Here is a 27,193-nt window from a genome sequence, read left to right on the forward strand (position 1 = left end):
AAACATATTAACATTTCTTAATTTGATGAACAACAACAAAACATTCAAGGAGCCAAAACCTCAAAGTGATCTTATGATTCTTTCTTTATGTAAAGAATTCAACTACTCCTGTAAAACTGAGACGATATAAATGATATAACAGTCAGGGAGTCGTTTCTCTGGTGAGCTGATGGTTTGGAAGTGGTTGATCAGCGGAGTCTGACAGAAGCAGAAGATTCTCCAAAGTTTTCATAGTTCAGCGCACCATCATCTTCATCATTCTTCTCCTGTGAAAAACAACACAAAGAAACACAAAGTCTGACACACTGACGCTGAAAACTAACAAATCACAACCCCACTTCTTTGACCTTTAAGTTTCTGCTGCTGCACATTCAACACAATCACAAATAGTCTCACTTATACAAATACATTAATTTGAAAGAGTCTCAAACTCCCAGATTTTCCTCCCAGCTGACTGTTGAAGTTTTAAAACTGAACACAGGTCATGGTGGAGTTAGCAGACCCTGAACGCACCATCAGATATTTACCTGACTGGCTGCTGGACCTGAACGCCTCGCTGTTCTGCTTCTTACTGAGTAAGAAACCTGCACAAACACAAACAGTGAGACATTCACAGTCCTGCATTACAGTAACATGGACGTTATTAGTTGATTTTATACATCAACTCACAGTGTGGTCATCAGGTGGTCTCTGGTTCCCTGCTAAACAAACCAGAGGAACATTTCAACTCTAAACTTACAGTTTGTGTTAATCAGACTGAACAAAGGTTGGTGAACATTTTCTCACCTCGAGCTCTGAAGAGAAGAACAGTAACAACAGTGATGAGGACGAGTTCAGCCACACGCATCACCAACATTATGTAGCTCAGAGCAGAACAATCTGCACAAGCTGTGGAGAATTAATCAGAGAAACAACATGAAAGTAAAGGAAGTATGTACATGTGGAATATTTTGGCAGGTTGTCATATTAAAGAAGCAGGTTCATGTGAGCTGTGGAAACAGAGGTCATGTTGATAAAAGATTATCAAGTTACATTTGTACAGTAGTAAGTCAGATTACTTTTTTATTCTGGAGATCCAGTTTCTAAGTTTGATCTAAATTCTTTTCTGTTCTGTTTATGAATGAAGAACAGATGAAAGAAAAGGTTTTATGAGTATGTTATTGTAATACTCTATTTGGCCAAAAGAGGGCACAAGTATACCATGACTGCATGTATTAGACAGGACAGAAAGCTTCATATCTTCTTCCTGGTGTGTTTTCATTTCTCTATGCATTATAAACATAAGGTACATATTTTATGTGTTAGCAAGTTATGACACATTACTATCATTAACTAATTAGACAAACCAAACAACCCCATGTCTTTCTTTTGTCTAGAAATGAAATGTGTTTTAGCTGCCTTCAGTCCTATTTACAATATGTGGTAGTGGTACACGTGTGCCCTCTTGTGACGAAAATGAGTATCATAACAACAAACACGTGATCAGTTTCAGGACTTCCAGAGAGAAAGAAAAAGAAAACATTTTTGCTGCAGATTTCTGTCAACAGCAGTGTTGAGGACGAGTTCAGCCCCATGCATCACCAACATTATGTAGCTCAGAGTAGAACAATCTACTGAATGGAAGAGTGTTGAGAGTATTGTGAGTGGAAGGGAGTGTAGACCTGAATGAGGGAGATCAGGTAGGTGGGAGCTGTTTTAGTTTCTGTTTTGTAAGCGTGTGTCGGGATTCTGAATTTGCAGCAGCTGGGAGCCAGTGGAGGGATATAAACACAGCTGTTTACACATGTTTCTGGGGCCAGCAGTGATTGAATACATTCAATAAAATGTTGAATATATACAAGTGACTTTGCTCACCTTGTGTTTCTGTTGTTGCAGGCTCTGTTGTTGTTGCAGCCTCACCTGACAGATTAAATTAAAACCATCAAACGTTAAAATGAGAAAAATACACATTATTTAGCAACTGCTGTGACTTGTTTGTTATATTTCGTATAAGAATAAAGTTGTTTTAAACAGTTCATCATCTTCTTCACCTGGTTTCTTACCTGATGATTGGGGACTGAAGTTATACAGCTGCACTTCTTTACTGTTGAGATCTGTGACTTCACACTGCAAATACTTAGAATTTGATGTGTAAATAAAATGAGAAGTCAACAACACCACAGTGGCTGAGCAGGTAGATTGTGATGTCTGTCTGTCTCTGGTATTTATGTCCAAATCACTTCCTTTATACAGCCACTTCACTGTGTGTCTGCACTGTTCATATATTGACACAGAGCAGCTTAACGTCACCTTATCAGCGTCCTTATGTTCAGTCACTGGTGAAGATGGAGATATTGTGAGACAAAAACAACAAGAGCAAAATTACTTCATCACTGTAATCATAATTATTGTAATGTTTCAGTATATTGTTCTAACAAGACAGTTTGAGCTGAAAACATTATGATGTAAATACTCACTGCTAACAACAGACAGAATAACCACAGTGTCTGGACCTTGTTGTCGTCCTGATCGGTCGTTCTGTCTGCAGATGTAAAGACCAGCATCCTCAACTGTGACCTTCTTTATAACCAGAGAACAGTCCGCTGTAACACTCAGTCTGTCTGATTTAGCTGAACGACTGAAGTCCCAGGTACTGTAACATTTATCCTGATCAGTCATCACATTTTCACAGGACAAAGTGGCTTCATCTCCATCTCTGACAGCGATGTAGAGGAGAGTTTGTCCTGTTACTGCTGTTGAGAATTTGAGAGAGAAATGTGATAAATGAACTGAAATAAGAATATAACTGTAGTGTGGATGTGAAAAACATGTTATTAATGAAAGTACTATTTGTAATAATGCAGATTTTTGTATCTTACCTGTAAACTGAAGCCCCAGTATCAGAAATAAAAACGTTTTAATCCATCTGAGTTCAACCATCGTGCTTCTCTGTCTTTCTCTCTGTCTTCTTGTCACACTCTTAGCGCTCAAAATGCAGAAGTACACTATCCACTTCCTGTAATGAGTGACTTCTCCTCATATTTTTCTCACTGGCAAATGACCGAATGTGTAACTTTTTGTAGGTGGAGCATATTATCTTCCCTATCTATTATGTTTTTCTGCATTTTACAAGCAAGCATCTGTCATGGGACAAATAAATGAATTAAATCTCAATTTACTGTACACTAGCACATACACACTTTAAGATGGTTCTCAAAATGCAATATGAATATTAAATAGTCAGCTTCCTTTGATTGATAGTCATATTTCCCAGTTTCTTCTCTTTCACCTTATTAACTTGTCTCACAAGAATAAGGATTGTTCCACTTCTAAGTTTGCTTTAATTACTTTAATATCAGAACATAAAAATAAACTACAGAGATATAGATGTGAAATAATACTGCTTATCAAACATTAAAAGGTGATAATTACTATTTACTAGTTAACTTACTACTACCCCTGCTGGACAAACAACGCTTTTAGAATAATAAAGACATAATTTGACTCTTGTGGTGCAACGTGGTGATACTGCAGCAGTTGGGAAAGAGAGGTGGTGTATTATTGGAATAAGATATGTCAGTTTCTCATTATATCTGTGGGTACATGTGGGTATAACAGCAGCAGAGCTCTGATATGACGACATGAACACTACAACCACATGAGGCTCACAGTCACAGTGTTACCATCTAGCTCACTTGGAGCAAGGGAAGCAGCATAATGCCAAAAAAAAAAAAAGTTTAAATAAAGTTATTTATTCGCACAAAGTCTGATGTTTTAAAAAATAATACACAACCAAAAGGGACAAGTGCCAAAAGAAAAGGACCGATGGATGCAACTCAAAGCAAAAAACAAATGTAACCAAAAAAGGACCCCGAAACTGTAAAGAAAAAGGAGAAACAGATTTTCTTTTATAGGATAGGGTACATAATTAGGTAATTTTGGTTCCTATATTAAAAAACGGAACAAGGTTGGTTTTGACCAGACTTGCTGTTAAAAGGTCGGGTCACCGGATTGAACACTTCTTCTTCAAAAACAGGAACCCTACCATCTGGGCAGTGTTTTCAAGGGCAAAGGGGTTACAGGCAGGACAGAGAGGAAGAGAGGGATCAACAGTTTGCAATCATCAAGAAATAGAAGTATAAGGTAATCTCTGAAAATCACCAGTGAGATCCCAGCAGTATGTTTCTGATGATAACTGGTGTGCTTGCTGCTCTGTGTTTGTCCCAGAAGTGTGTACATGAATCAGTCATCACTAATAACCTACTTAGTGGTTACTTAGACCTTGTCTCTAGTTTTTGGACAGTACTGTAGTTCTGTGTGTGAAATGCAGTTGTGTTGAAACGACTTTGCTAGCTTGTTGAGCTATATATAACAACCTCTCAACTTTTTAATACATTGTAAATTTCTCAAAGAACTTCAGTACAAAGTGAAGAGGTTGTGATATGTAGTACAACAAGCTAAAGAAGCTGTAAACAGAAGCAAGATCCTGCACATGCTCAGTGGTGTCTGCTTTACACACAAAATACAGCAACAAGAAGATTGTGTTTGCATTTGTTTTTATTGGATATTACTTGTTGCAAATTTTTCTCATGTATAATATATAATTCACCAAGCAAAAATGTTAATTTCCACAAAAGTCTGAAAGAAGCACAAAACATATTAAAATCTATTTTAAACTCTAAAACTGTACAATTGATCTACAACTTGTTTGAATCTCTCAGATCTCACTCATTCAGATGCTTAATATTTGAGTCTAAAAGGTGACACCACTTATTTAGTCCAAGTCAGCAATGTCACATGATCACATCACACCTCTGCTCAGTTTGTCTTTTGACACTTTTGTATCACAACAAAGCAAACTGAACAGAGACATGTGCTTAAATTATGACACTCAATATACCAAATACATCCTTAGAGGATTCAGTTCAGTCCAAAAATGATAAGAAATAAAATAACAGTGAAAACTAAGATTTTAAATTTCACTCAATACCAACGACACATCACTGAGCTCACTAAAGGGCCTGATAGAGAGTTCATTAAGGATGTCTTACTTACCACATGTCTTTCTGTATAAAAATCTATTTACAGAAATAAATATTGATTACTATATCATAGTCATAGAAGCTATAAGGTTTGCACTGCATAGACAAATTCCCCACAGGGATACAGTCTCTATTATGAAGTAAAGGCTAATTGCTTTGCTAAAGCTTTAACTAATCAGTTACTGTATAAATGAAATGTAATGATATGAACACTGTGGTCTCTTATTTTTTGGGTTAGTTGACAGTAGCGTAGAGGTTGCTGGGATCAGTGGAGGCTCCGGCAGAAGCTTTGACAGTGCTGTAGGTCACTGCATCATCATCATCATCATCATCATCATCATCATCATCATCATCATCATCATCATAATGAATCTGGGAAACAATATCATAAATAAATCATAAATCATACATAATGATGCGAAACAGCAAAACTCAATATAACTCAACAGGAGCTGGGACATCTGAAAGTCATCATTGTGATTATATTCGTTAACTGAAATCAACTTAATATATATATTTTTTTCTCCATCCTGATGGAACTTTTCTCTTCCTTTATAGCAGTATAACCAAAAACTCAGCTTACCTGGGCTTTACTGCTGGTCTTCTTGGTCTAGCTGCTGGGGTGGTAGGAAACAACCTTCTTCAGGATCAACCTACACAGTGAAAACAAAATGATGGTTGCTCAGTAGCATATGGATTTATATTCTAGTTGCATTTTATCTTCTTCTGTCTTGCAGACTACAGTTAGACTCAAGAGTTTCTGTCATTCTGCCACATTTTTGGCGACAACAAGTAAGTAAGTGTAATGTTGTACTGTGTGAAGTTTGTGATCTCACCGTGTCCTGACTGGTTTCTAAACCAGACTGAGTCACTGCAGGGTTTAAACTCAGTCCCTGAATCGTCTGTGTGTTGTTCCCTGAAGGACAAAAGAAAGAGTTGACTTTAGATTCAACACTGAAAATCCAGGTTTTTCAAAAAAAGTTTCATCTGTGGACTTTCTCACCTGTAGTATTCTTCCGTTTGATGGCCACCACAAGAACAACAATTGCTATGAGTGCTGCTGAAGCCACAGCGATTACCAACCACCAAATTGGAAAAGTCCCTGAAAGGTATGTGAGATATTTTTTCATTCTAGAGATCCAGTTTCTAAGTTTGATCTGAATTATTGTGACATTTTAGGGCCTACTGTTCCTTCTGTTCTATTCAAACACCTTGCTGCTAAACTAGAAAAATAATTCACTTCTTACTTTTACTATTGTTTCTTATACCCAACCTTTCTTCTGTGAATGTTTCTTGTACAAAGGTAATCCGGTTTAATTTCAAAACACTAAATTACAAATATTCACTGTGAGGAGCATCACAAAACACTCAACTGTACTCAGACATGTGTTTGAACACAGTAACTGAGACTGACTGACTGAATAAAATATGTTTACCCACATACAAGCATCAGTCTGACAGTGAAAATGTGACAGTTCGGACAGTTCATACTTGTAATCATACTGTAGACTTTAAAAGAGAGAGAGAGAGAGAGAGAGAGAGAGAGAGAGAGAGAGAGAGAGAGAGAGAGAGAGAGAGAGAGACATGAAATTATTAATTTATGTGAAAAAAATTAAGTTTTTAACAAAAGGAAATATGTTGAATCTGCTATTGTAGGTTTCTAAAACACTCAACACACAATTATCTGAATTTTAACATAAGTGAGGGTCTATGTATAATAATAAAAATGTAACTTTATTGGAACATAAAGTATTTAGTGCTACAACAAAGCTGCATCTGATTATGGTCATGCAGTGTGGAGCAGGGCCGGCCCGTGACATCAATGGTCTATCTATGCGGTTGTTTAGGGCCACAACCACTAGGGGGAGCCACACGATCAGTGAGACTTTATATTTTGCCAGCTCTTCACACTGCAGTCCGGGATTTCTACATATAGTTGATAAACCATCACATTTAAGCCCTTCCCAAACGAGTTGACACAATACCGAGTACGCCTATTACTGCCATATAAATCTCTGTTCACATTATCTTCAGCTGTGGAACTTTCCTCTTTCCTGAACTGGCTGGATGAATGTACGTCTGCTGGTTGAGAAGCTAACTTCCGGTAGCTATCCGCTAACTTCAATGCGGAAGAAATTAATTAATTGTGCGGCTCTTCAGACTTCAGACAGCTGGGTAAATTCTGCTTATAGCGATACGAGTCGTTTCGTGGGAGTTATATGATGTTCAAACTATTTATTTACTGTTTTACAGCCGCAGCAACGAACTCTGTGTAACCATGGTAACTAAGATACACAGTAGGTGTGTAACCATGGTAAGCTAGCCACACAGTAGGTAATGCTACGGTAAGGATGTAATAAGGACTATTAAAACTTCATTAGATTAACTTCATCAACTATATAAATGTGATATTTAAACACTTGTGGTGTTTAAATTTTTCATAAATCACTTTTCAATCCAAATGAAGAAGAGAGGAGAGCCTCTGCTGTCCAGGAGGGAGAGTGTGTGTTTCTATCCGGAGCAGCTCTGAACATTTAGTGGCACTGAACAGCCAAAGAAGAGAAAACTGAAAATGGAAAACTATCACAGTATAAAGGTTTGTTATTGTTTATTGAATCTGATTAAATGACATGACAGCCATTTTCTTGCACATTATTATTTTTAGCTGAAACATTTAGCATGAACAGCATCAACATGATTAGAACTGTAACCTCATTTATAATTCATAACGGCTAGCTTAACTAGCACCCAATGTTGTCTTGTAACATAAAAGTGGTAGTTTTAGTTTACAATTTATTATTTGTATTTATTTTATTGTTTTAATGAACCTACCTACCTAACCTCGTGTGTCCAAAATGCCCCAAATAATTTCAGGCTAACATTATTTTTCTAGTCACGTTAAATTGTATTTCCGTAGATCATTTTTGGACATATTTAGATAACTGGATCATTTGAATATTTTGATAACGTTGTATTAATTGTGTGGTTAAATATAGGTCTGGAAGATATATGTAATGTACCTTTGTAATGGTTATATTTAAATAATAATAATAATCTTCTAATGTATAATCTTTTCTTTCATTATTTAAATATTCTGGAGCAATTTCTACTGAACCAGGACCTTCTAGCTCATCAGCTGACTGCAGGGTCATCTCCTCCCTCCTCTGATGTGACTGCAGCTCCAGAGCTCATAACTGCTGAACCACAGCCTTCTTTATACTCATACTTCATCTGTTACCCTCCAACATCCAGTACCAGCACTACCTATAGATCCATTTCACACATTTTAATAAACTTTTGTTTTCAAATAAAGCCAGAGAGTTGTTGTCAGCTTTAATGTTCACTTGGCCTCCTGTTCAACTTCTTTTCTTTTTTAAAAATCTGGTTTGTTTCTGTGTTTAATTGTGTCTAAATCAAAGTAAGTTTGAACATAACAGAATATTTTACCATTTACCAATTAAACAAACCCTACCACCCACTAAGTTTCAATAAAGTTGTTTTTTCTGTATGTAGAACATGTGGTAGTGGTACACTTGAACCCTCTTGTGGCTGAAATAAGTATTACAACAACAAACCCTGCATACATTTTAGGGCTTCCTGACTGCAGTTCCTACTGTTCCTACTGTTCTGTTCAAAAATCTTGCTGCTAAACTAGATTCACTTCTTACTTTTACTATTGTTTCTTATACCCAACCTTTCTTCTGTTAATGTTTCTTGTAACTGTGAATGTAGACAGTAAATAAGTTGGACTGAATAAGAGAATATATCACTGTCCACTGTCAAGTGTGAGTCTCACATTCACACTTTAGACTTCAAAAGAGGAGAGAGACAAAGAGATAATTTAAAGCAAGATACACAAAATGTTGAGTAACCTGGTGATGTAATTGTGTTCGCTGTAGCTGCAGGTGTTTTGGTTGTAGCTGCCTTTGAGCTGCTTTGAATTGTTGATTTAGTCATTGGTGGTGTGGCCTTCACACCTGGACAAATGAACAAAGCCCAGAAATTGCATACAAATTGTGTTATAGAAATTCGTCATCTACTTCCTGTAGTTAGTGTGGTGTCACTTCAACATCTTGACATTTACTCTGTTTTATTCTGTTTTTTGTCAGGTGTTGTATTCACTGTAAGCTGACAGAGTTCATTTTTATCCAGTCTTTTTACTTTTACATCTGTAACATTTAGTTCTGTCTCCTCCACAGTGACAAAACTGTTTTGATCAGCAATAACAGACATAGCTAACAGCCAGAGGTCAGAGGTCACAGCAGTTTAACAGAAGGAGGACTGTGGATTTTGTCCTCCATCACTTACATTGTAAGTGCATTATAAAGGGATAATCAACTTCTTTTCCTTTTAAAAATCCGAAATGGTGTATATTTGTGTTTAATTGTGACTAAATCTAGGTCAGTTTGAACATAACAGAATATTTTACCATTTACTAATTAAACAAACACTACAACCCACTAAGTCTCAATAAAGTTATTTTTGCTAAGAATGGGAGAATATATCACCATCCACTGTCAAGTGTGAGTCTCACATTCACACTCTAGACTTCAAAAGAGAAGACAGACAAAGAGATAATTTAAAGCAAGATACACAAAATGTTGATTTACCTGGTGATGTAATTGTGTTCGCTGTAGCTGCAGGTGTTTTGGTTGTAGCTGCCTTCGAGCTGCTTTGAATTGTTGATTTAGTCATTGGTGATGTGGCCTTCACACCTGGACAAATGAACAAAGCCCAGGAATTGCACACTGAGAAGATACTTCATGTTTATCATTTGCAGTATGTCAAAGAGAAAGAATGTCACCTTAAAACTTCAAAACTATAACATACACAAATATTCGTTCTTAAGTCAGTTTTAACATTTAAAAGTTATGTTTTGAGTCGTCGTTTAAAACTGCCCATGAGTCAGCAGGTTCAATATTTAACATCAGAGTCGTCCATAGTTTTAGGACAAGCAGCATCCACAAAGGTTTTATTCATCCAGGCTGCTGTTGGCTGGTGTTTTGGAGTCGGGATGATGATGGCTGATTTAAGGCCGACGGGGATGATGGCTTGAGACAGGGAGAGCCTTCTACCTCCTTCAGTTAGTGTGGTGTCACTTTGACATTGTGACATTTAGTCTGTTTTACTCTGTTTTCTGTCAGGTGTTGAATTCACGGTAAGCTGACAGAGTTAATTTTTCCAGTCTGAAAAAACTAATTATTACTTTTACATCTGTAATATTTGGTTCTGTTTCCTCCACAGTGACGAAACTGTTTTGATCAGCAATAACAGAAGCTGCTGACAGTCAGAGGTCAGAGGTCACAGCAGCCTGACAAAGACTGAACACACTGAACATGTAGGATGGAGACCTGATTATGTGTCAGCAACATGTTTCTGCCTTTAAAACACAAAGTGAGTCAATCTAATGCTGTAACAAGCAAACAACTGAATATTAAGACTCATACTTGTGTTGTAGAGACATTTAGTCTGTATTATTCTGTTTTCTGTCAGATGTTGAATTCACTGTAAGTTGACATAGTTCATCCCATTTTCACCCAAACAGTCAAAAACTTTTTGATCAGCAATAACAGAAGCTACAGACAGTCAGAGGTCAGAGGTCACAGCAGCCTGACAAAGACTGAACACACTGAACATGTAGGATGGACACCTGATTATGTGTCACTGATTCTTAATAAAGGTGAGTTGCTCAAGATATTTCTCATGATTTCATGAGTTTGTTCTGTTGCTGAGCTTTTGATGTTAGGTTTAGATTTCGGTTTATTGAATATACTCGAATACATTATAAAATACAACATACGTACTGGACTAATTTCCATCAATATGGGACACAAGCTCGGGCTTGATCACCCCGTAGCTGGCCACCTTTGATGAGGGTGTTTAGTGTTAAAGGGCCGAAACACCCCGTGATTCGAAGGAACACTACTGACGATGTGTCCTAAATTGACAAGGTACACCCCCCCCCCCCACACACACACGCCACTCTCACCATCAAGGAAGCTCATGTGACTCATGTGTAAAACATCTAATGGCACAATGGATAGTAACACCATCTTGTCCAGTGTTTTATGAATCTACTTTTTTGTAATTTGAACTACAATTTGAACTGATTAAAAGTCCTTGAGAAAGAATGTCTACACTAGTAAATAGCTGTTTTCAGCAGTGGTTAAATACATTGTATAAATGTTGAATACATATGAGTGACTTCGCTGCTCACCTTCTTGTGTTGCTGTTGTTTCAGGTTTTGTTGTTGTTGCCTCACCTGACAGATTAAATTAAAATCAACAAACTTTAAAATCAGAAAAAAACAAATTATTTAACAACTGCTGTGACTAAATAAGAAAAAGGTGACATTGTTCTAAAACTTAAAATACATCAAATAAACAAATTTAGTTTGTTATATTTCTTATTAGTATAAAATGTTTTCAAATCATCTTTCCATTTGGTTTCTTACCTGACAACTGAGTACTGAAGTTATACAGCTGGACTTTTCCACTGTTGTAATCTGTGACATTACACTGCAAAAACGCAGAATGTGATTCATAGGTAAAATGAGAATTTGACAACAGCACAGTGACTGAGCAGGTGGGCTGTGAAGTTTGTACGTCTGTGATATTTATGTCCGAGTCACTTCCGTCATACAGCCACTTCACTGTGTGTCTGCACTCATCATATGTCGACACAGAGCAGCTTAACTTCACCTCAGCAGCGTCCTTATGTTCAGTCACTGGTGAAGATGGAGATATTGTGAGAGAAAGACAACAAGAGTAAAATTAACTTCATCACTGTAATCATAATTATTGTAATGTTTCAGTATATTGTTCTAACAAGACAGTTTGATCTGAAAACATTATGATGTAAATACTCACTGCTAACAACAAACAGATAAACCAGAGCATCTTGGCCTTGTTGTTGTCCTGATCTGTCGTACTGTCTGCAGGCGTAACGACCAGCATCCTCAACTGTGACATTCTTTATAACCAGAGAACAGTCCGCTGTAAGACTCAGTCTGTCTGATTTAGCTTTGGCATTTTCAACAATCTGCCCAAATTTAATAGGCATGACTGGTGCTGTGTTTCTTGAATGCCTGAAGATCCAGGTACTGTAACAATTATCCTGATCAGTCATCACATTATCACAGGACAAAGTGGCTTCATCTCCATCTCTGACAGTGATGTAGAGGGGAGTTTGTCCAGTTACTGCTGTTGAGAATTTGAGAGAGAGAGAAATGTGATAAATGAACTGAAATAAGAATATGACTGTAGGGTGAATGTAAAAACAAACAGCATACTTGACTGTCTCAGTAAAATTAAAGTTATTAAATAAAGTACTATTGGTAATTATGTAGGTTTTTGTATCTTACCTGTAAACTGAAGTCCCAGTATCAGGAATAAAAACGTTTTAATCCAGATGAGGTCAACCATCATGCTTCTCTCTTTCCCTCTGTCCTCCTCTCACACTCTTTGTTCTCAAAATGCAGAAATAGATTATCTACTTCCTATAATGAGCAAGGTGTCTCCACCCATTTTTCTCACTAAATTACCAAACTTGTAACTTTTTGTAGGGTGGAGCATATTAGCTTCCGTTTTCTTTACTTTCAAAGGTTTTTGCATTTTGCAAGCATGCATCTGTAGTATCTGATAAAATATCTATATACATAGTGGATTTGAGGAGCAAGCACACATGAACAGACTGATGAAGAGTCAAACTTTGACTCTTGATGCTCATGATGGGACATGGTGATGCTGAAGCTTCTGGGAAAGAACAGATAAGATGATGTTTTAGTGGTTTGACACCTTTTAGTTCCTCATTTTATCTTTGCATTAAACTTTCTTAGAAATGAGAGATGTGTGAAGTGTTTTGGTGAGAACGTTGAAACAACAGCAGCACAACAATGTTTGTGCATAAAATAATTACAAAACACTTTTGACTTAAATGTTAAACATTTCTTTATTTGTATATTATATTATTAGAATATATAATGAAGAGAAGACTGTTACTGACTACAGAAAGACTCATCCAAACCAAACACATTTTTGTCTTCTGACAAACATGTTAACAACAATGATAAATAAAAGTTAAAATGAGTTCTTCTGTACACTTAAAACATGAAACTGAGCTGCAGCTGCTGCATCTGAAAAAGCAGCCAAGAAAGTCTTAAAGTCTAAAGATCTACATTTTGCCTTTTAAAGCAGATTTAAAGGTGTTAAATAAGCAATAAACATGAGAAACGTTGCAGAAAAAGGGTTTCAACGAGATACCATTGACAACTTTATTAACAAGATTTGAACGAATCATTTGTGCTCTTGATGCGGTGTGGGGAGGCTGTATGAACGATCCACTGCAGCGCCCGGGCAGTGAGGACCCCCAAAAACCTCCACCAAGACTGAGTGGATCATAGGAATGGTGCGACGATGATACGCGGAGAAATTGCTGGTATAGCCAGGAATGATTAGGCGCTTGTCTGAATTCGGAGATGAAGAGAGGCTCTAAGAGGCATTGATAATGAAATAGTTATGGTGACGAGATAGGACAAGATGTAGGTTACGTTGAACGTGTGAAAGGGACGTTGATAATGAAATGGTCGTAGTGACGGGATGGAACGACAGGTAAGTTACGTTAAACGTGTGAAAGGGGGTGGTCTCAGCTGACCATTTGGCGGAGAACGATCATCCACCAAGGAACCCCCAAAATTGGCTTGCATGGTTATGTCTGCTGAAGTTGCGGGAGTGGCGCTTGGGGGCAATGACATCCCAGTGTCACTGCCTGGGAGAAATGAGCTGCAGGGATCAGTGTAGTCAAATATGGGTGATCCTGGTACCTCGATGAGGAGACAGCGGGGGCTCTGGTATCCTGGTGGCAGATGTCCGGGCTGAAGCAGAGTGCTGGCAGCCCTCAGTGCCAGAAGCCTTGACTAGAGCAGGCTGCAGGTGTTGCGGGTATCCCGGTGCCTGATGTTGGAACGAAGTGCTGTGGTTGGACAGATAAACAGCTTGGGTCGCAGGCATCCCGGTGCCTGATGTCCACAACTAAGCGAACCGCTGCTGTTGGATTTAAGGAAACAGCATGAGTCGCTGGCATCCCGGTGCCTGATGTCCCTGTCAAAGCGAAATGCTGCTGTTGGATTTAAGGAAACAGCATGGATCTTAGGCATCCCTATCTAAGCAAGGTGTTGCGCTGCGGTTGGAGTGAGGAAACAGCAAGGGGTTGCTGGCATCATGTTGACCGCTGTCCCTGTCTAAGCGTTTAATGGCAGATGATGCTTAAATGACGTTTGACTAGATGTACTAGCAACGTGCATCCCGGTGTTTGTAATGTGCACGTGCATGTAACGGTGTGCAATGGCAAAGTGACATTAGACTAGCTGCATGAGAAACTTGCAGCTGGTAAATGGAAAAAGACAACGTGGAAGTGACTTTAAATAAATTACGAATTCTTTACCACAAAGAAGTGGAGATGGATAAGGTATGATGCAGAACTGATGTCTCGTGCCGTTGGTATAAATACTGACAAGTCTGAGTCGAATGAGTAGGGGGGAATGTGGCCGTGGGGTTACGGGGCTCTGTGACGTCATGCTTGCCGATCCGGGCGGTGATTGGCTTTGGCGAAAACCCGGAAGCGCGGGAGACCCGGTTGCTTCCCTGGTCTCGCTGAGGGCAGCCGCTCTGCCGGGATGCTTGGCTGCGGTCTGCTGCTGGGTGACAAGAGGAGAACCGGTTTCCACGAATCTTCAGTCAAGTCGAACGGGTTGATCTGCATTTCGTGATCCGTGGTGAGTTGGCTCTTGGAGTAGTAATCGTAGTTTTGTTTTGTTAATGCAATTATGCGGGAAGTACGATCTGTTTCTGGGATGACCATGAAAGCTTGACTGAGACTGCATGCACGTGAAACTTGAATACGAGAGCGAAAGAGGAGGAAGAGGGTTAGGTTTGCTTATATAGGAGCCAGAAGGGGTGTAATTGGGGTGTGTTTCCGCTCCTGAAACTGCGCTTTACAAGCTTCGATTTCTGTGGAGTACCGATATTGGTTAAGAACCATAACTGCGATGTCTGATGAGTAAAAAGTATAAAATATGTGTTCAACCCGAATTAGGATTCAGTCGTGACAGGATTCATGGTGATGTTACATGAACAGTTGACAGATGAAGAGTCAATCAGATAAGATGGTGTATCAGTGGTCTGAGACCTGTTAGTTCCTCATTGTATCTTTGAAGTTAGTTTATAAGAACTGAGGTGGAAGTGTTTTAATGAGAAAACTGAAGCCCCACTATCAGAAATAAAAACATTTTAATCATCGTTCAATCATCGTGCTTCTCTGTCTTTCTTTCTGTCTTTTTCTCACGCTCTCAGCTCTCAAAATGCAGAAATACACTATCTACTTCCTATCATGAGCAAAGTGTCTCCTCCACCCATTTTTCTTCCCTTGTAACTTTTTGTAGGGTGGAGCATACTAGCTTCCCTTTTCTTTACTTTCAAAGGTTTTTGCATTTTACAAAACTCTGTGGTATCTGATAAAATATCTATATACATATAGGATTAGATATTGGAGGAGTTCAGGGTGCATGTCTCCACTTTTTCTACTCACATCCAGTCCACAGGACGTGTTACATTTAAAGATTTTCTTCTAAAAATTGACATTTTAGGTGGCATCCTAATATTGGCTAAGACACATATCACATAACTGCGACATCTGACAAAGATCTTGTGAAACTGGGATGTAATCATGGATCACAAGGTAAAGAAATCTGTTTCTGCATTCAGAGCAGCCATATTAAACCATATTAAGATTCAAAAAGTACACACTGTGTTCGTTCCTAAAAATAAGATAAGAATAAGAATAAGTTGAACGTGTGAAGATGCTCTCAACTGTCAGAGTCTGTACAGTAGTTTGTGTTGTAGAGACATTTATTCTGTTTTAGTATTACTGGTCTGAGACCTGCTAGTTTCTCATTATTCCTGTGAGATCATTTTTTCTGAGAACTGAATGGGGAAGTGTTTTGGTGAGAATGTGGGTACAACAGCAGCAGAGCTCTGATATGAAGACATGAACACTAAAACCACATGAGGCTCAGAGTCACATTGTTCCCACCCAGCTCGCTTGGGGCAAGGGATGGAACATAATGCCAAAAAAAAAAAAGGTTAAATAAAGATATTTATCAGCAGAAATTCAGATATTTAAAAAAAATAACCAAAAAAAAAAAAAATTATATAATATAAATATAACGAAAAAAAGACCCCCAAACTGGAGCTAAAAACTAGAGAACAAAGAAAACAAGGAAAAAAAACCTCACTGCCCTGACCTAGCTCGGTGCTCCTAGTGGCTCTAAAAATAGAGATGCTACATGAACATCAGGAAAAGAACATAAAGCTAGCCCTGGCCCAGATCTCAAGTGGCATGAATGCCTCAACACTAGTTCAAACACAAAGTTTCTATACAGCAACGACAAGCACAGCCAACATCTAGTACTTGGTACTAATTACTAGATTCTGCAACAGAGACAACGACACAGCAAGAGGCACAGAGGTGAGCTGTTCACAGAGACCAAGCCACATCTACTGACAGGCTGGTCAAACAGGTTCAGCTTGGATTGGAGTGCTGGACTAGGTACAAACTGCTCAAATCAGAATCACCACTGAGAGCCACCAGGAAATGGGAAGAGCCACAGGGACCGAAGACTGACTGACATAGGAGGAAAGCACTGGAGAAGATAAATACACATATAAACACACACACACACACACACACACACACACACACACACACACACATACACACACATACACACACACACACACACACACACACACACACACACATGCAGGGCTGCAACACACAGACAGGCCAAACTTTATCAAGGCATCAGACAAAGAGAATAATTTCATCTCTGAAAATCACCAGTGAGACCCCAGCAGTATGTTTCTGATGATAACTGGTGTGCTTGCTGCTCTGTGTTTGTCCCAGAAGTGTGTACATGAATCAGTCATCACTAATAACCTACCTAGTGGTTACTTAGACCTTGTCTCTAGTCTTTGGACAGTAGTTGTGTGTGAGGCCACTGAGCATGTGCAGAAATGCAGTTGTGTTGACAGGACGTTGTTAGCTTGTTGTGCTCCATATCACAACCTCCCAACTTTTTAATACATTGTAAATTTCTCAAAGAACTTCAGTACAAAGTGAAGAGGTTGTGATATGTAGTACAACAAGCTAAAGAAGCTGTAAACAGAAGCAAGATCCTGCATATGCTCAGTGGTGTCTGCTTTACACACAAAATACAGCAACAAGAAGATTGTGTTTGCATTTGTTTTTATTTTATATTACTTGTTGCTAATTTTTCTCATATGTAATATATAATTCACCAAGCAAAAATGTTAATTTCCACAAAAGTCTGAAAGAAGCACAAAACATATTAAATTCTATTTTAAACTCTAAAACTGTACAATTGATCTACAACCTGTTTGAATCTCTCAGATCTCACTCATTCAGATGCTTAATATTTGAGTCTAAAAGGTGACACCACTTACTTAGTCCAAGTCAGCAATGTCACATGATCACATCACACCTCTGCTCAGTTTGTCTTTTGACACTTTTGTATCAGCAAACTGAACAGAGACATACAAGTTTAAATTATGACTCTCAAAAATACCAAATACATGCTTAGAGAATTCAGTTCAGTCCTAAAATGATAAGAGACAAAATAACAGTGAAAACTAAGATTTTAACTTTCAGTCAACACCAGTAGATACATCACTGAGCTCAATAAAGGGCCTGATAGAGAGTTCATTAAGGGTGTCTTACTTACCACATGTCTTTCTGTAAAAAAAAAGCTATTTACAGAAATAAATATTGATTACTATATCATAGTCATAGAAGCTATAAGGTTTGCACTGCATAGACAAATTCCCCACAAGGATACAGTCTCTATTATGAAGTAAAGGCTAATTGCTTTGCTAAAGCTTTAACTAATCAGTTACTGTATAAATGAAATGTAATGATATGAACACTGTGGTCTCTTATTTTTTGGGTTAGTTGACAGTAGCGTAGAGGTTACTGGGATCAGTGGAGGCTCCAGCAGAAGAGGAGGAAGCTTTCACAGTGCTGTAGGTCACTGCATCACCACCATCATCATCACGAACCTGGGAAACAAACAACATCACACATAATGACACGAAAAAGCAAAACTCAAGCGGAGCTGTCATCATTTTGCTTCTATTTAGAAACTGAAATTAACTAAATATTTTGTTTTCTCTCCATCCAGATGGAACTTTTCTCTTCCTTTATAGCACTCTAACCAAACACTCAGCTTACTTGGGCTTTACTTTTGGTCTTCTTGGTGTAGCTGATGGAGGCGTAGGAAACTCCGTCTTCAGGATCAACCTACACAGTGAAGACAACATGATGGTTGCTCAGTAACATCTGGATTTATATGGATTCAATCTTCCACCTCTTCAGTTCAATTCAATTCTAGTTGCACTTTATTTTCTTCCATCTTACAGACTGCAGTTAGACTCAGGAGTTTCTGTCATTCTGCCACATTTTGAGGAGCAAATGTAATTAAGTGTAATGTTATACTGTGTGAAGTTTGTAATCTCACCGTGTCCTGACTGGTTTCTAAACCAGACTGAGTCACTGCAGGGTTTAAACTCAGTCCCTGAATCATCTGTGTGTTGTTCCCTGAAGGACAAAAGAGAGAGTCGACTTTAGATTGAACAATGGAAATCCAGGTTTAAAAAAAAAAAGTTTAATCTGTGGACTTTCTCACCAGTAGTTTTCTTCCGTCTGATGGCCACCACAACAACAGTAGCTACTATGAGTGCTGCTGAAGCCACAGCGATTACCAACCACCAAACTTGAATGGATGAAGGTTCTGAAAGGTAAGTGAGATTATTATTTATTTATTCTAGAGATCCCGTTTCTAAATTTAATCTAAGTTATTTTCTGTCCTGTTTTTCTGACTCAAGAACAGTTTTTTGTTGTAATACTCATTTCCGCCAGAGGAGGGCACAAGTATACCATGACCCCATGGTTTAAATAGGACTGAAAGCATTAATGTTTTCTTCCTGGTGAGTTTTAATTTCTCCATGCATGATAAACATAAGGTACATATATTATGTGTTAGTAAGTTTTGACACATTACTATCATTAACTAATTATACAAACCAAATAACCCACTAAGTTCTTATAAAGTTGTTTTTCTTGCATGTCTTTGCTAACTGAATGTCGTGTGAGTCTCATATTCATATTTGAGACTTCAAAAGAGGAGACAGAGAGATAGATACACAAAAGATGTTGGTGGAGCTGCAGTTGCTGTGGCTGCAGGTGTTTTGGTTGTAGCTGCCTTTGCGCTGCTTTGAATTGTTGAACCAACATTTAGTTGTTATTGGTGTGGCCTTCACACCTGGATAAATGAACAAAGCCCAGAAATTGTACACTGAGAAAATACTTCATGTTCATCATCTTCAGTATACTATAGTATTAAAATGTAATCTTAAAACTTCAACTCTATAAAATACACAAATATTTTGGTTAAATCTTTACATCAGTCTGAAGTCATTTTAACATTTAAAAGTTATGTTTTGAGTTGTTGTTTAAATCTGTCCTCTGAGTCAGCAGGTTTAATATTTAACAGCAGAGTCATCCATAGTTATAGGATGTTTTGGCTAAAAGCAGCATCCACAAAGGTTTTTTATGGTGACCTTGGGAAGAGTTAAAAGAGCAGCTGTGGAGAATCACAAAATGTTTGTTTTTTGTTTAAACTAAAGTAACATTTGCTTCATCACTGTGATCATAATGATTGTGATGTTTCTCTGGAAGTTCTGGCTCTAGTTGTAGTTGTTGTGTTGAGATAAGTCATCTTCTTCCTGTGATGTTTTCTTACTCTGCTGCATGTACAGTCCAGACATTTAGTATTTGGACAGTTGCACATTTGTTGTTCTTCAGGCTCTTTGGTTCAAGATCCTGAGAAACTGGGATGTAATCATGGATCACAAGGTAAAGAAATATGTTTCTGCATTCAGAGCAGCCATATTAAACCATATTAAGATTCAATAAGTGCACTGTGTTTGGTACCAAGGTTTGTTTGTGGCAATGACGTGTTTGACCTCCTTAAAATAAGAAGAGGAAGTTGAACGTGTGAAGATGAAATGACAGAGTACTGGACTAATTTCCATTAATAAAATGTATTTTTGTAATCTGAACTGATTAAAAGTCTTTGGGAGAGAATGTCTATATCTACACTAGTAAACAGCTGTTTTCAGCAGTGGGTAAATATATTGAATAAATGTTGAATACATATGAGTGACTTTGCTGCTCACCTTCCTGTGTTGCTGTTGTTTCAGGTTCTGTTGTTGTTGCAGCCTCACCTGACAGATTAAATTAAAACCAACAAACTTTAAAATCAGAAAAAACACATTGATTACTTTCTGTTGTGACTAAATAACAAAAAAATAACATTGTTCTTAAAACTTAAAATACATCAAATAAACAAACAGATATAGTTTGTTATGTTTCTTATTAGAATAAAGTTATTTTAAACAGCTCATCATCTTCTCACCTGGTTTCTTACCTGACAACTGAGGACTGAAGTTATGCAGCTGCACTTCTTTACTGTTGAGATCTGTGACTTCACACTGCAGAAACTTAGACTTTGATGTGTAAATAAAGTGAGAAGTCAACAACAGCACAGTGGCTGAACAGGTAGACTGTGATAGCTGTAGTTGTTTGTTATTTATGTCCAAGACTCTTCCTTGATACACCCACTGCACTGTGTATCTGCACCAATCATATATCGACACAGAGCAGCTTAACGTCACCTTATCAGTGTCCTTATGTTCAGTCACTGGTGAAGATGGAGATATTGTGAGAGAAAGACAACAAGCGTAAAATTAACTTTATCACTGTAATCATAATTATTGTAATGTTTCAGTATATTGTTCTAACAAGACAGTTTGAGCTGAAAACATTATGATGTAAATACTCACTGCTAACAACAGACAGATAAACATCAGAGTCTTTATATTGTTGTCTTGTTCTTTGGAACTGTCTGCAGGTGTAAAGACCAACATCCTCAACTGTGACCTTCTTTATAACCACAGAACAGTCCGCTGTAACACTCAGTCTGTCTGATTTAGCTTTGGCATTTTTCATTCGCCCACGTTTAATCAGTTCTACTGTTTCTGTGTTTCCTGAACCACTGAAGAGCCAGGTAGTACTGTCACATTTATCCTGATCAGTCATCACATTTTTACAGGACAAAGTGGCTTCATCTCCATCTCTGACAGTGATGTAGAGGAGAGTTTGTCCAGTTACTGCTGTTGAGAATTTGAGACAGAAATGTGATCAATGAACAGAAATAAGAATATGACTGTAGTGTGAATGTTTCACAAGAACTGCTTATTTGACTGTGTCAATAAAATTAAAGTTATTAAATAATGTACCATTGGTAAAAATGCAGATGTTTGTATCTTACCTGTAAACTGAAGCCCCAGAATCAGAAATAAAAACATTTTAATACATCTTAGTTCAACCATCGTGCTTCTCTGTCTTTCTCTCTGTCTCACACTCATAGATCTCAGAAAGCAGAAATACACTATCTACTTCCCATAAAGAGCAAAGTGTCTCCTCCTCCCATTTTTCTCACTTGTAACTTTTTGTAGGTGGAGCATATAAGTTTTCCTATTCATTAGTTTTTGCATTTTACAAGCAAGCGTCTGTGGCATATATATCTTTAAAATATCTATATACATGTAGGATTAGATATTAGAGTGTGTGAGAGAGTGAGTGAGTGTTAATACATAATGTCTCCAGTGACTCACCATTAAAAGAGATATTTCCTTCTAAAAATGGACATATTGCCATATTCCAGTCCCATGATGCATTTCTGTCAATGACGTGTTTGACCTTGTGACAGGAAGAAGACAAGAACTGAGGAAGTTGAACATGTGAACATTGTTATGTAAGATAAATGTAGCAATGCAACTGTTCTTCTTTCTGTATATAGTGTTTATTAGAAAACAGACAGGATTCATGCTGATGTTTGACAGCACACATGAACAGACTGATGAAGAATTTAACTTTGATGCAACATGGTGATGCTGGAGCTGCTGGAAAGAACAGATGAGATGATGTTTTAGTGGTTTGACACATTTTAGTTCCTTATTTGAGCTTTGCTATTAAACTTTCTTAGAAATGAGAGATGTATGAAGTGTTTTAGTGAGAACGGCTCACTGGCTGCTGGACCTAGCACAACACTGTTTGTAAACACTGTTGAATTAAATGTTAAACATTTCTTTATTTGCATATTATATTACTACAAGATATAATGAAGAGAAGACTGTTACTGACTGCAGGAAACACGTCGGACTCCTGACAAACATTTGAACAACAATGATAAATAAAAGTTAAAATTCTTCTGTTCTTCTGTACAATTAAATATGAATCCAAGAAAGTCTTAAAGTCTCAATTCTTCCACTTGAAGCAGATTTAAAGGAGTTAAATAAGTGAAAACATGAGAAAAGTTGGGAAAATAATGCAGAAAAATACATTTAATAAAATTCACACTTTGCTTCTTACATAACTAGAGATAAAATCTAGATTTGAATATTTTTATTCAACTAAAAATAAAAGGGTCTCAGGACATAAAACATATTAACATTTCTTAATTTGATGAACAACAACAAAATATTCAAGGAGCCAAAATCTCAAAGTGATCTTATGATTCTTTCTTTATGTAAAGAATTCAACTACTCATGTAAAACTGAGACGATATTAATGATATAACAGTCAGGGAGTCGTTTCTCTGGTGAGCTGATGGTTTGGAAGTGGTTGATCAGCGGAGTCTGACAGAAGCAGAAAGTTCTCCAAAGTTTTCATAGTTCAACGCACCATCATCTTCATCATTCATCTCCTGTGAAAAACAACACAAAGAATCACAAAGTCTGACACACTCACACTGAAAACTAACAAATCACAAGCCCACTTCTTTCACCTTTAGGTTTCTGCTGCTGCACATTCAATACAGTCACAAATAATTTCACATATACAAATAAATTAATTTGAAAGAGCCTCAAACTCCCAGATTTTCCTCCCAGCTGACTGTTGAAGTTTTAAAACTGAACACAGGTCACAGTGGAGTCAGCAGACCCTGAACGCACCATCAGATATTTACCTGACTGGCTGCTGGACCTGAACGCCTCGCTGTTCTGCTTCTTACTGAGTAAGAAACCTGCACAAACACAAACAGTGAGACATTCACAGTCCTGCATTACAGTAACATGGACGTTATTAGTTGATTTTATACATCAACTCACAGTGTGGTCATCAGGTGGTCTCTGGTTCCCTGCTAAACAAATCAGAGGAACATTTCAGCTCTAAACTTACAGTTTGTGTTAATCAGACTGAACAAAGGTTGGTGAACATTTTCTCACCTCGAGCTCTGAAGAGAAGAACAGTAACAACAGTGATGAGGACGAGTTCAGCCACACGCATCACCAACATTATGTAGCTCAGAGCAGAACAACCTGTACAAGCTGTGGAGAATTAATCAGAGAAACAACATGAAAGTAAAGGAAGTATGTACATGTGGAATATTTTGGCAGGTTGTCATATTAAAGAAGCAGGTTCATGTGAGCTGTGGAAACAGAGGTCATGTTGATAAAAGATTAACAAGTTGCATTTGTACAGCAGCGTATTGCTGCCATCGTGACAAATAGTTGCTCAGTTTCTTAATATAACAAGAAAATGTTCTCAGAAAAACAACTTGTTATATTATTGAAGGCATGCTGCACATTGCTGCTCTTTATGTGCTGAAGAGCTCATAAAGAAATGAAGATATCAGCTGCAGCTGGACCTCATGTTATAAAAAATGACAGACAGCTAGAAACAGGATGAAAAAGAGGAGACTTATATCAGGGGAGATATTTACTCAAGCACAGCAAAGCACTGTTTTAACTGCTTGATACTCTTTTTAAGACAAATCATACTTAGCGTCTGGAATTGTTGAACTGTCTGTAATAACCATCATCCTCAGCTTTGACTTTCTTTATAACCAGAGAACAGTTCACTCAGTCTGATTGATTTGGTTTCTGCATCTTTATTAATCTGCCCATTTTCAAACAGTGCTGCTGTGTTTCCCGAAGCACTGATGAGCCAGGTAGTACTGTTACATTCATCCTAATCATTTAACATATTTTCACAAAACAAAGGGACTTTATCTCCATCTCTGACCTTAAAGGAGGAATGTTGTCAGTTAACTCTGCTGAACAATTAACGGAAATACGTAGAAATATAACGTGTTCATTGTAAGTGTGAGGATAATTTAAGATATAGCAGAACTTTCTAAATGTGTCTCATCTTCCGTATTCAGTTCATGACAATTCATAATTTAATTTAGCAGACACTTTTATCCAAAGTGACGCACATAAGTAGAGATCTAGTCAAGAGAGAACAACGCATCAGTGCCATAAAGCTAAATTTGAGTCCCATGGGACATTGGTACCAACAGGTATAGATGCAATGCATAGAGAGCTTAGAGGAAGGTTTTATTGTTTTGTTTTTGCTCAGTCCATCAAGTGCAGGGGTGTTTGTGAAATAGCTGGGTCTTTAGCTTTTTCTAAAAGACTGAGAGGGACTTTGTGTATTGAAAAGAGTTTGGTAACTCATTCAACCATCAGGGAATCACTGAAGGGAAGAGTGTGGGCAGCAACCTAGGGCTCTGTTGTGGTGGTCGTACTAGGTGCCTTTCACTGGCAGAGTATTGTGAGTGGGAGGGAGTGTAGACCTGAATGAAGGAGGTCAGGTAGGTGGGAGCTGTTTTTGGTTCTGTTTTGTAAGCGTGTGTCGGGATTCTGAATTTGCAGCAGCTTGGAGCCAGTGGAGGGATATAAACATGTTTCTGTTTAAATATGTTTCTAGGGCCAGCAGTGATTGAATGCATTTAATAAAATGTTGAATACATATGAGTGACTTTGCTGCTCACCTTGTGTTTCTGTTGTTTCAGATTCTGTTGTTGGTGCAGCCTCACCTGACAGATTAAATTAAAACAAAACAAACTTTAAAATGACAAAGATAAACATTATTTAGCAACTGCTGTGACTAAATAAGAAAAACATTGTTATTCTAAATTAACCAATTAACAGATATAGTTTGTTATATTTCTTATTAGAATAAAGTTATTTTAAACAGCTCATCCTCTTCTCACCTGGTTTCTTACCTGACGACTGACGATTGAAGTTATACAGCTGCACTTTTCCACTGTTGAGATCTGTGACTTTACACTTCAAAAACTTAGAATTTGATGTGTCAATAAAATGAGAAGTCAACAACACCACAGTGGCTGAGCAGGTAGATTGTGATGTCTGTCTGTCTCTGGTATTCATGTCCAAATCACTTCCTTTATACAGCCACTTCACTGTGTGTCTGCAGCCATCATATGTCGACACAGAGCAGCTTAACTTCACCTCAGCAGCGTCCTTATGTTCAGTCACTGGTGAAGATGGAGATATTGTGAGAGAAAGACAACAAGAGTAAAATTAACTTCATCACTGTAATCATAATTATTGTAATGTTTCAGTATATTGTTCTAACAAGACAGTTTGATCTGAAAACATTATGATGTAAATACTCACTGATAACAACAGACAGATCAACGTCAGAGTCTGGACCTTGTTGTCGTCCTGATTTAAACTGTCTGCAGGTGTACTGACCAGCATCCTCAACTGTGACCTTCTTTATAACCAGAGAACAGTCCACTGTAAGACTCAGTCTGTCTGATTTAGCTTTGGCGCTTTCACCAATCTGCCCAAGTTTAATCAGCTCAACTATTGCTGTGTTAGTTGAAACAAAGATCCAGTTAGTGCTGTCACATTTATTCTGATCAGTCATCACATTTTTACAGGACAAAGTGGCTTCATCTCCATCTCTGACAGTGATGAGGGAAGTTTGTCCAGTTACTGCTGTTGAGAATTTGAGAGAGAAATGTGATAAATGAACTGAAATTAGAATATGACTGTAGTGTGAATGTAAAAACAACAGCATATTTGACTGCCTCAGTAAATTGAAGGTTATTAAATAAAATACTCTTGGTAATTATGCAGGTATTGTGGCTTACCTGTAAACTGAAGCCCCAGAATCAGAAATAAAAACATTTTAATCCATCTGAGTTCAACCATCGTGCTTCTCTGTCTTTCTCTCTGTCTCCTTCTCACGCTCTTAGCACTCAAAATGCAGAAGTAAACTATCCACTTCCTATAATGAGTGTCTTCTCCTCATATTTTTGTCACTTGCAAATGACCAAATTTGTAACTTTTTGTAGGTGGAGCATATTAGCTTCCCTTTTCTTTGTATTCAAATGTTTTTTGCATTTTACAAGAAAGCATCTGTGGAAAAAGAATTAACCAGTCATGGGACAAATAAATGAATGAAATCCCCATTTACTGAACAGTAGCACATACACACTTTAAGATAGCTCTGAAAATGCAATATGAATATTAAACAGTCAGCTTCCTTTGATTGATTTACAGTTTCTTCTATTTCATCTTTTTAACTTGTCTCACAAGAATATTGTTCCATTTTGCTTCAATTACTTTAATACCAGAATATAAAAATAAACTACAGAGATATAGATGTTAAATAATACTGCTTATCAAACATTAACAGGTGATAATTACTTAAAAAAAAGATGTTAAAAGTTTATCAACCAAAATGTATCATATAATGTATTTTGCTCATTTATAGTCCAGGCAGCCTCCTTTGTGCACAGTGCTACTAGTTATCTTACTACTCCCCCTGCTGGACAAAACATGCTTTTACAACAATAGATAAAAGATAAGATGGTGTATCAGAGGTCTGTGACCTGTTAGTTCCTCATTGTACCTTTGAAGTTAGTTTCTAAGAACTGAGATGGAAGTGTTTTGATGAGAATGTGGAAACAACAGATCATAAAAAAGCAACTAGCCTTTTTTCATAAGATAGCATGGAGTAGAAAGCACAGACAAAATAGCATAAAGACATAATTTGACTCTCGTGGGGCAACGTGGTGATACTGCAGCAGTTGGGAGAGAGAAGTGGTGTATTTTTGGAATAAGTCAGTTTCTCATTATACCTTTGAGATCATTTTTTCTGAGAACTGAATGGGGAAGTGTTTTAGTGAGAATGTGGGTAGCAGCAGACCTCTGATA

The 27,193-nt window shown here is 37.6% G+C and overlaps 1 protein-coding gene and 1 long non-coding RNA gene across 2 annotated transcripts; both read right to left on the reverse strand.

Moving 5' to 3' along the window:
- On the reverse strand, nucleotides 1-26,054 carry LOC128377597 (uncharacterized). The gene is made up of 7 exons (XM_053337562.1): nucleotides 25,643-26,054; nucleotides 25,228-25,500; nucleotides 11,239-11,283; nucleotides 787-888; nucleotides 670-701; nucleotides 528-584; nucleotides 1-266 (listed from the first exon to the last, which is right to left on the reverse strand). The coding sequence occupies exons 1-7, from the start codon at nucleotides 26,049-26,051 to the stop codon at nucleotides 189-191; spliced, it is 996 nt and encodes a 331-aa protein (XP_053193537.1). The 5' UTR covers nucleotides 26,052-26,054; the 3' UTR covers nucleotides 1-188.
- On the reverse strand, nucleotides 1,872-2,555 carry LOC128377623 (uncharacterized). The gene is made up of 3 exons (XR_008323336.1): nucleotides 2,457-2,555; nucleotides 2,043-2,315; nucleotides 1,872-1,899 (listed from the first exon to the last, which is right to left on the reverse strand). It is a non-coding gene; the product is annotated as an uncharacterized LOC128377623 (long non-coding RNA).
- Nucleotides 26,055-27,193: the final 1,139 nt, after the last annotated feature.

This window comes from Scomber japonicus, chromosome 17 (assembly GCF_027409825.1).
Source record: "Scomber japonicus isolate fScoJap1 chromosome 17, fScoJap1.pri, whole genome shotgun sequence".
In the NCBI taxonomy this organism is placed as follows: domain Eukaryota; kingdom Metazoa; phylum Chordata; class Actinopteri; order Scombriformes; family Scombridae; genus Scomber; species Scomber japonicus.

What these genes read in the sequence shown, in the direction of transcription:
- LOC128377597 (XM_053337562.1), bottom strand. Translation starts at nt 26,051, where the DNA reads ATGCTGTTGTTTTTACATTCACACTACAGTCATATTCTAATTTCAGTT. An exon ending in CTTCAATCGTCAGTCGTCAG is followed by an intron (nt 11,284 to 25,227) that starts GTAAGAAACCAG and finishes TTAATCTGTCAG; the next exon opens with GTGAGGCAACAACAACAAAA. An exon ending in TCTTCTCTTCAGAGCTCGAG is followed by an intron (nt 702 to 786) that starts GTGAGAAAATGT and finishes TGGTTTGTTTAG; the next exon opens with CAGGGAACCAGAGACCACCT.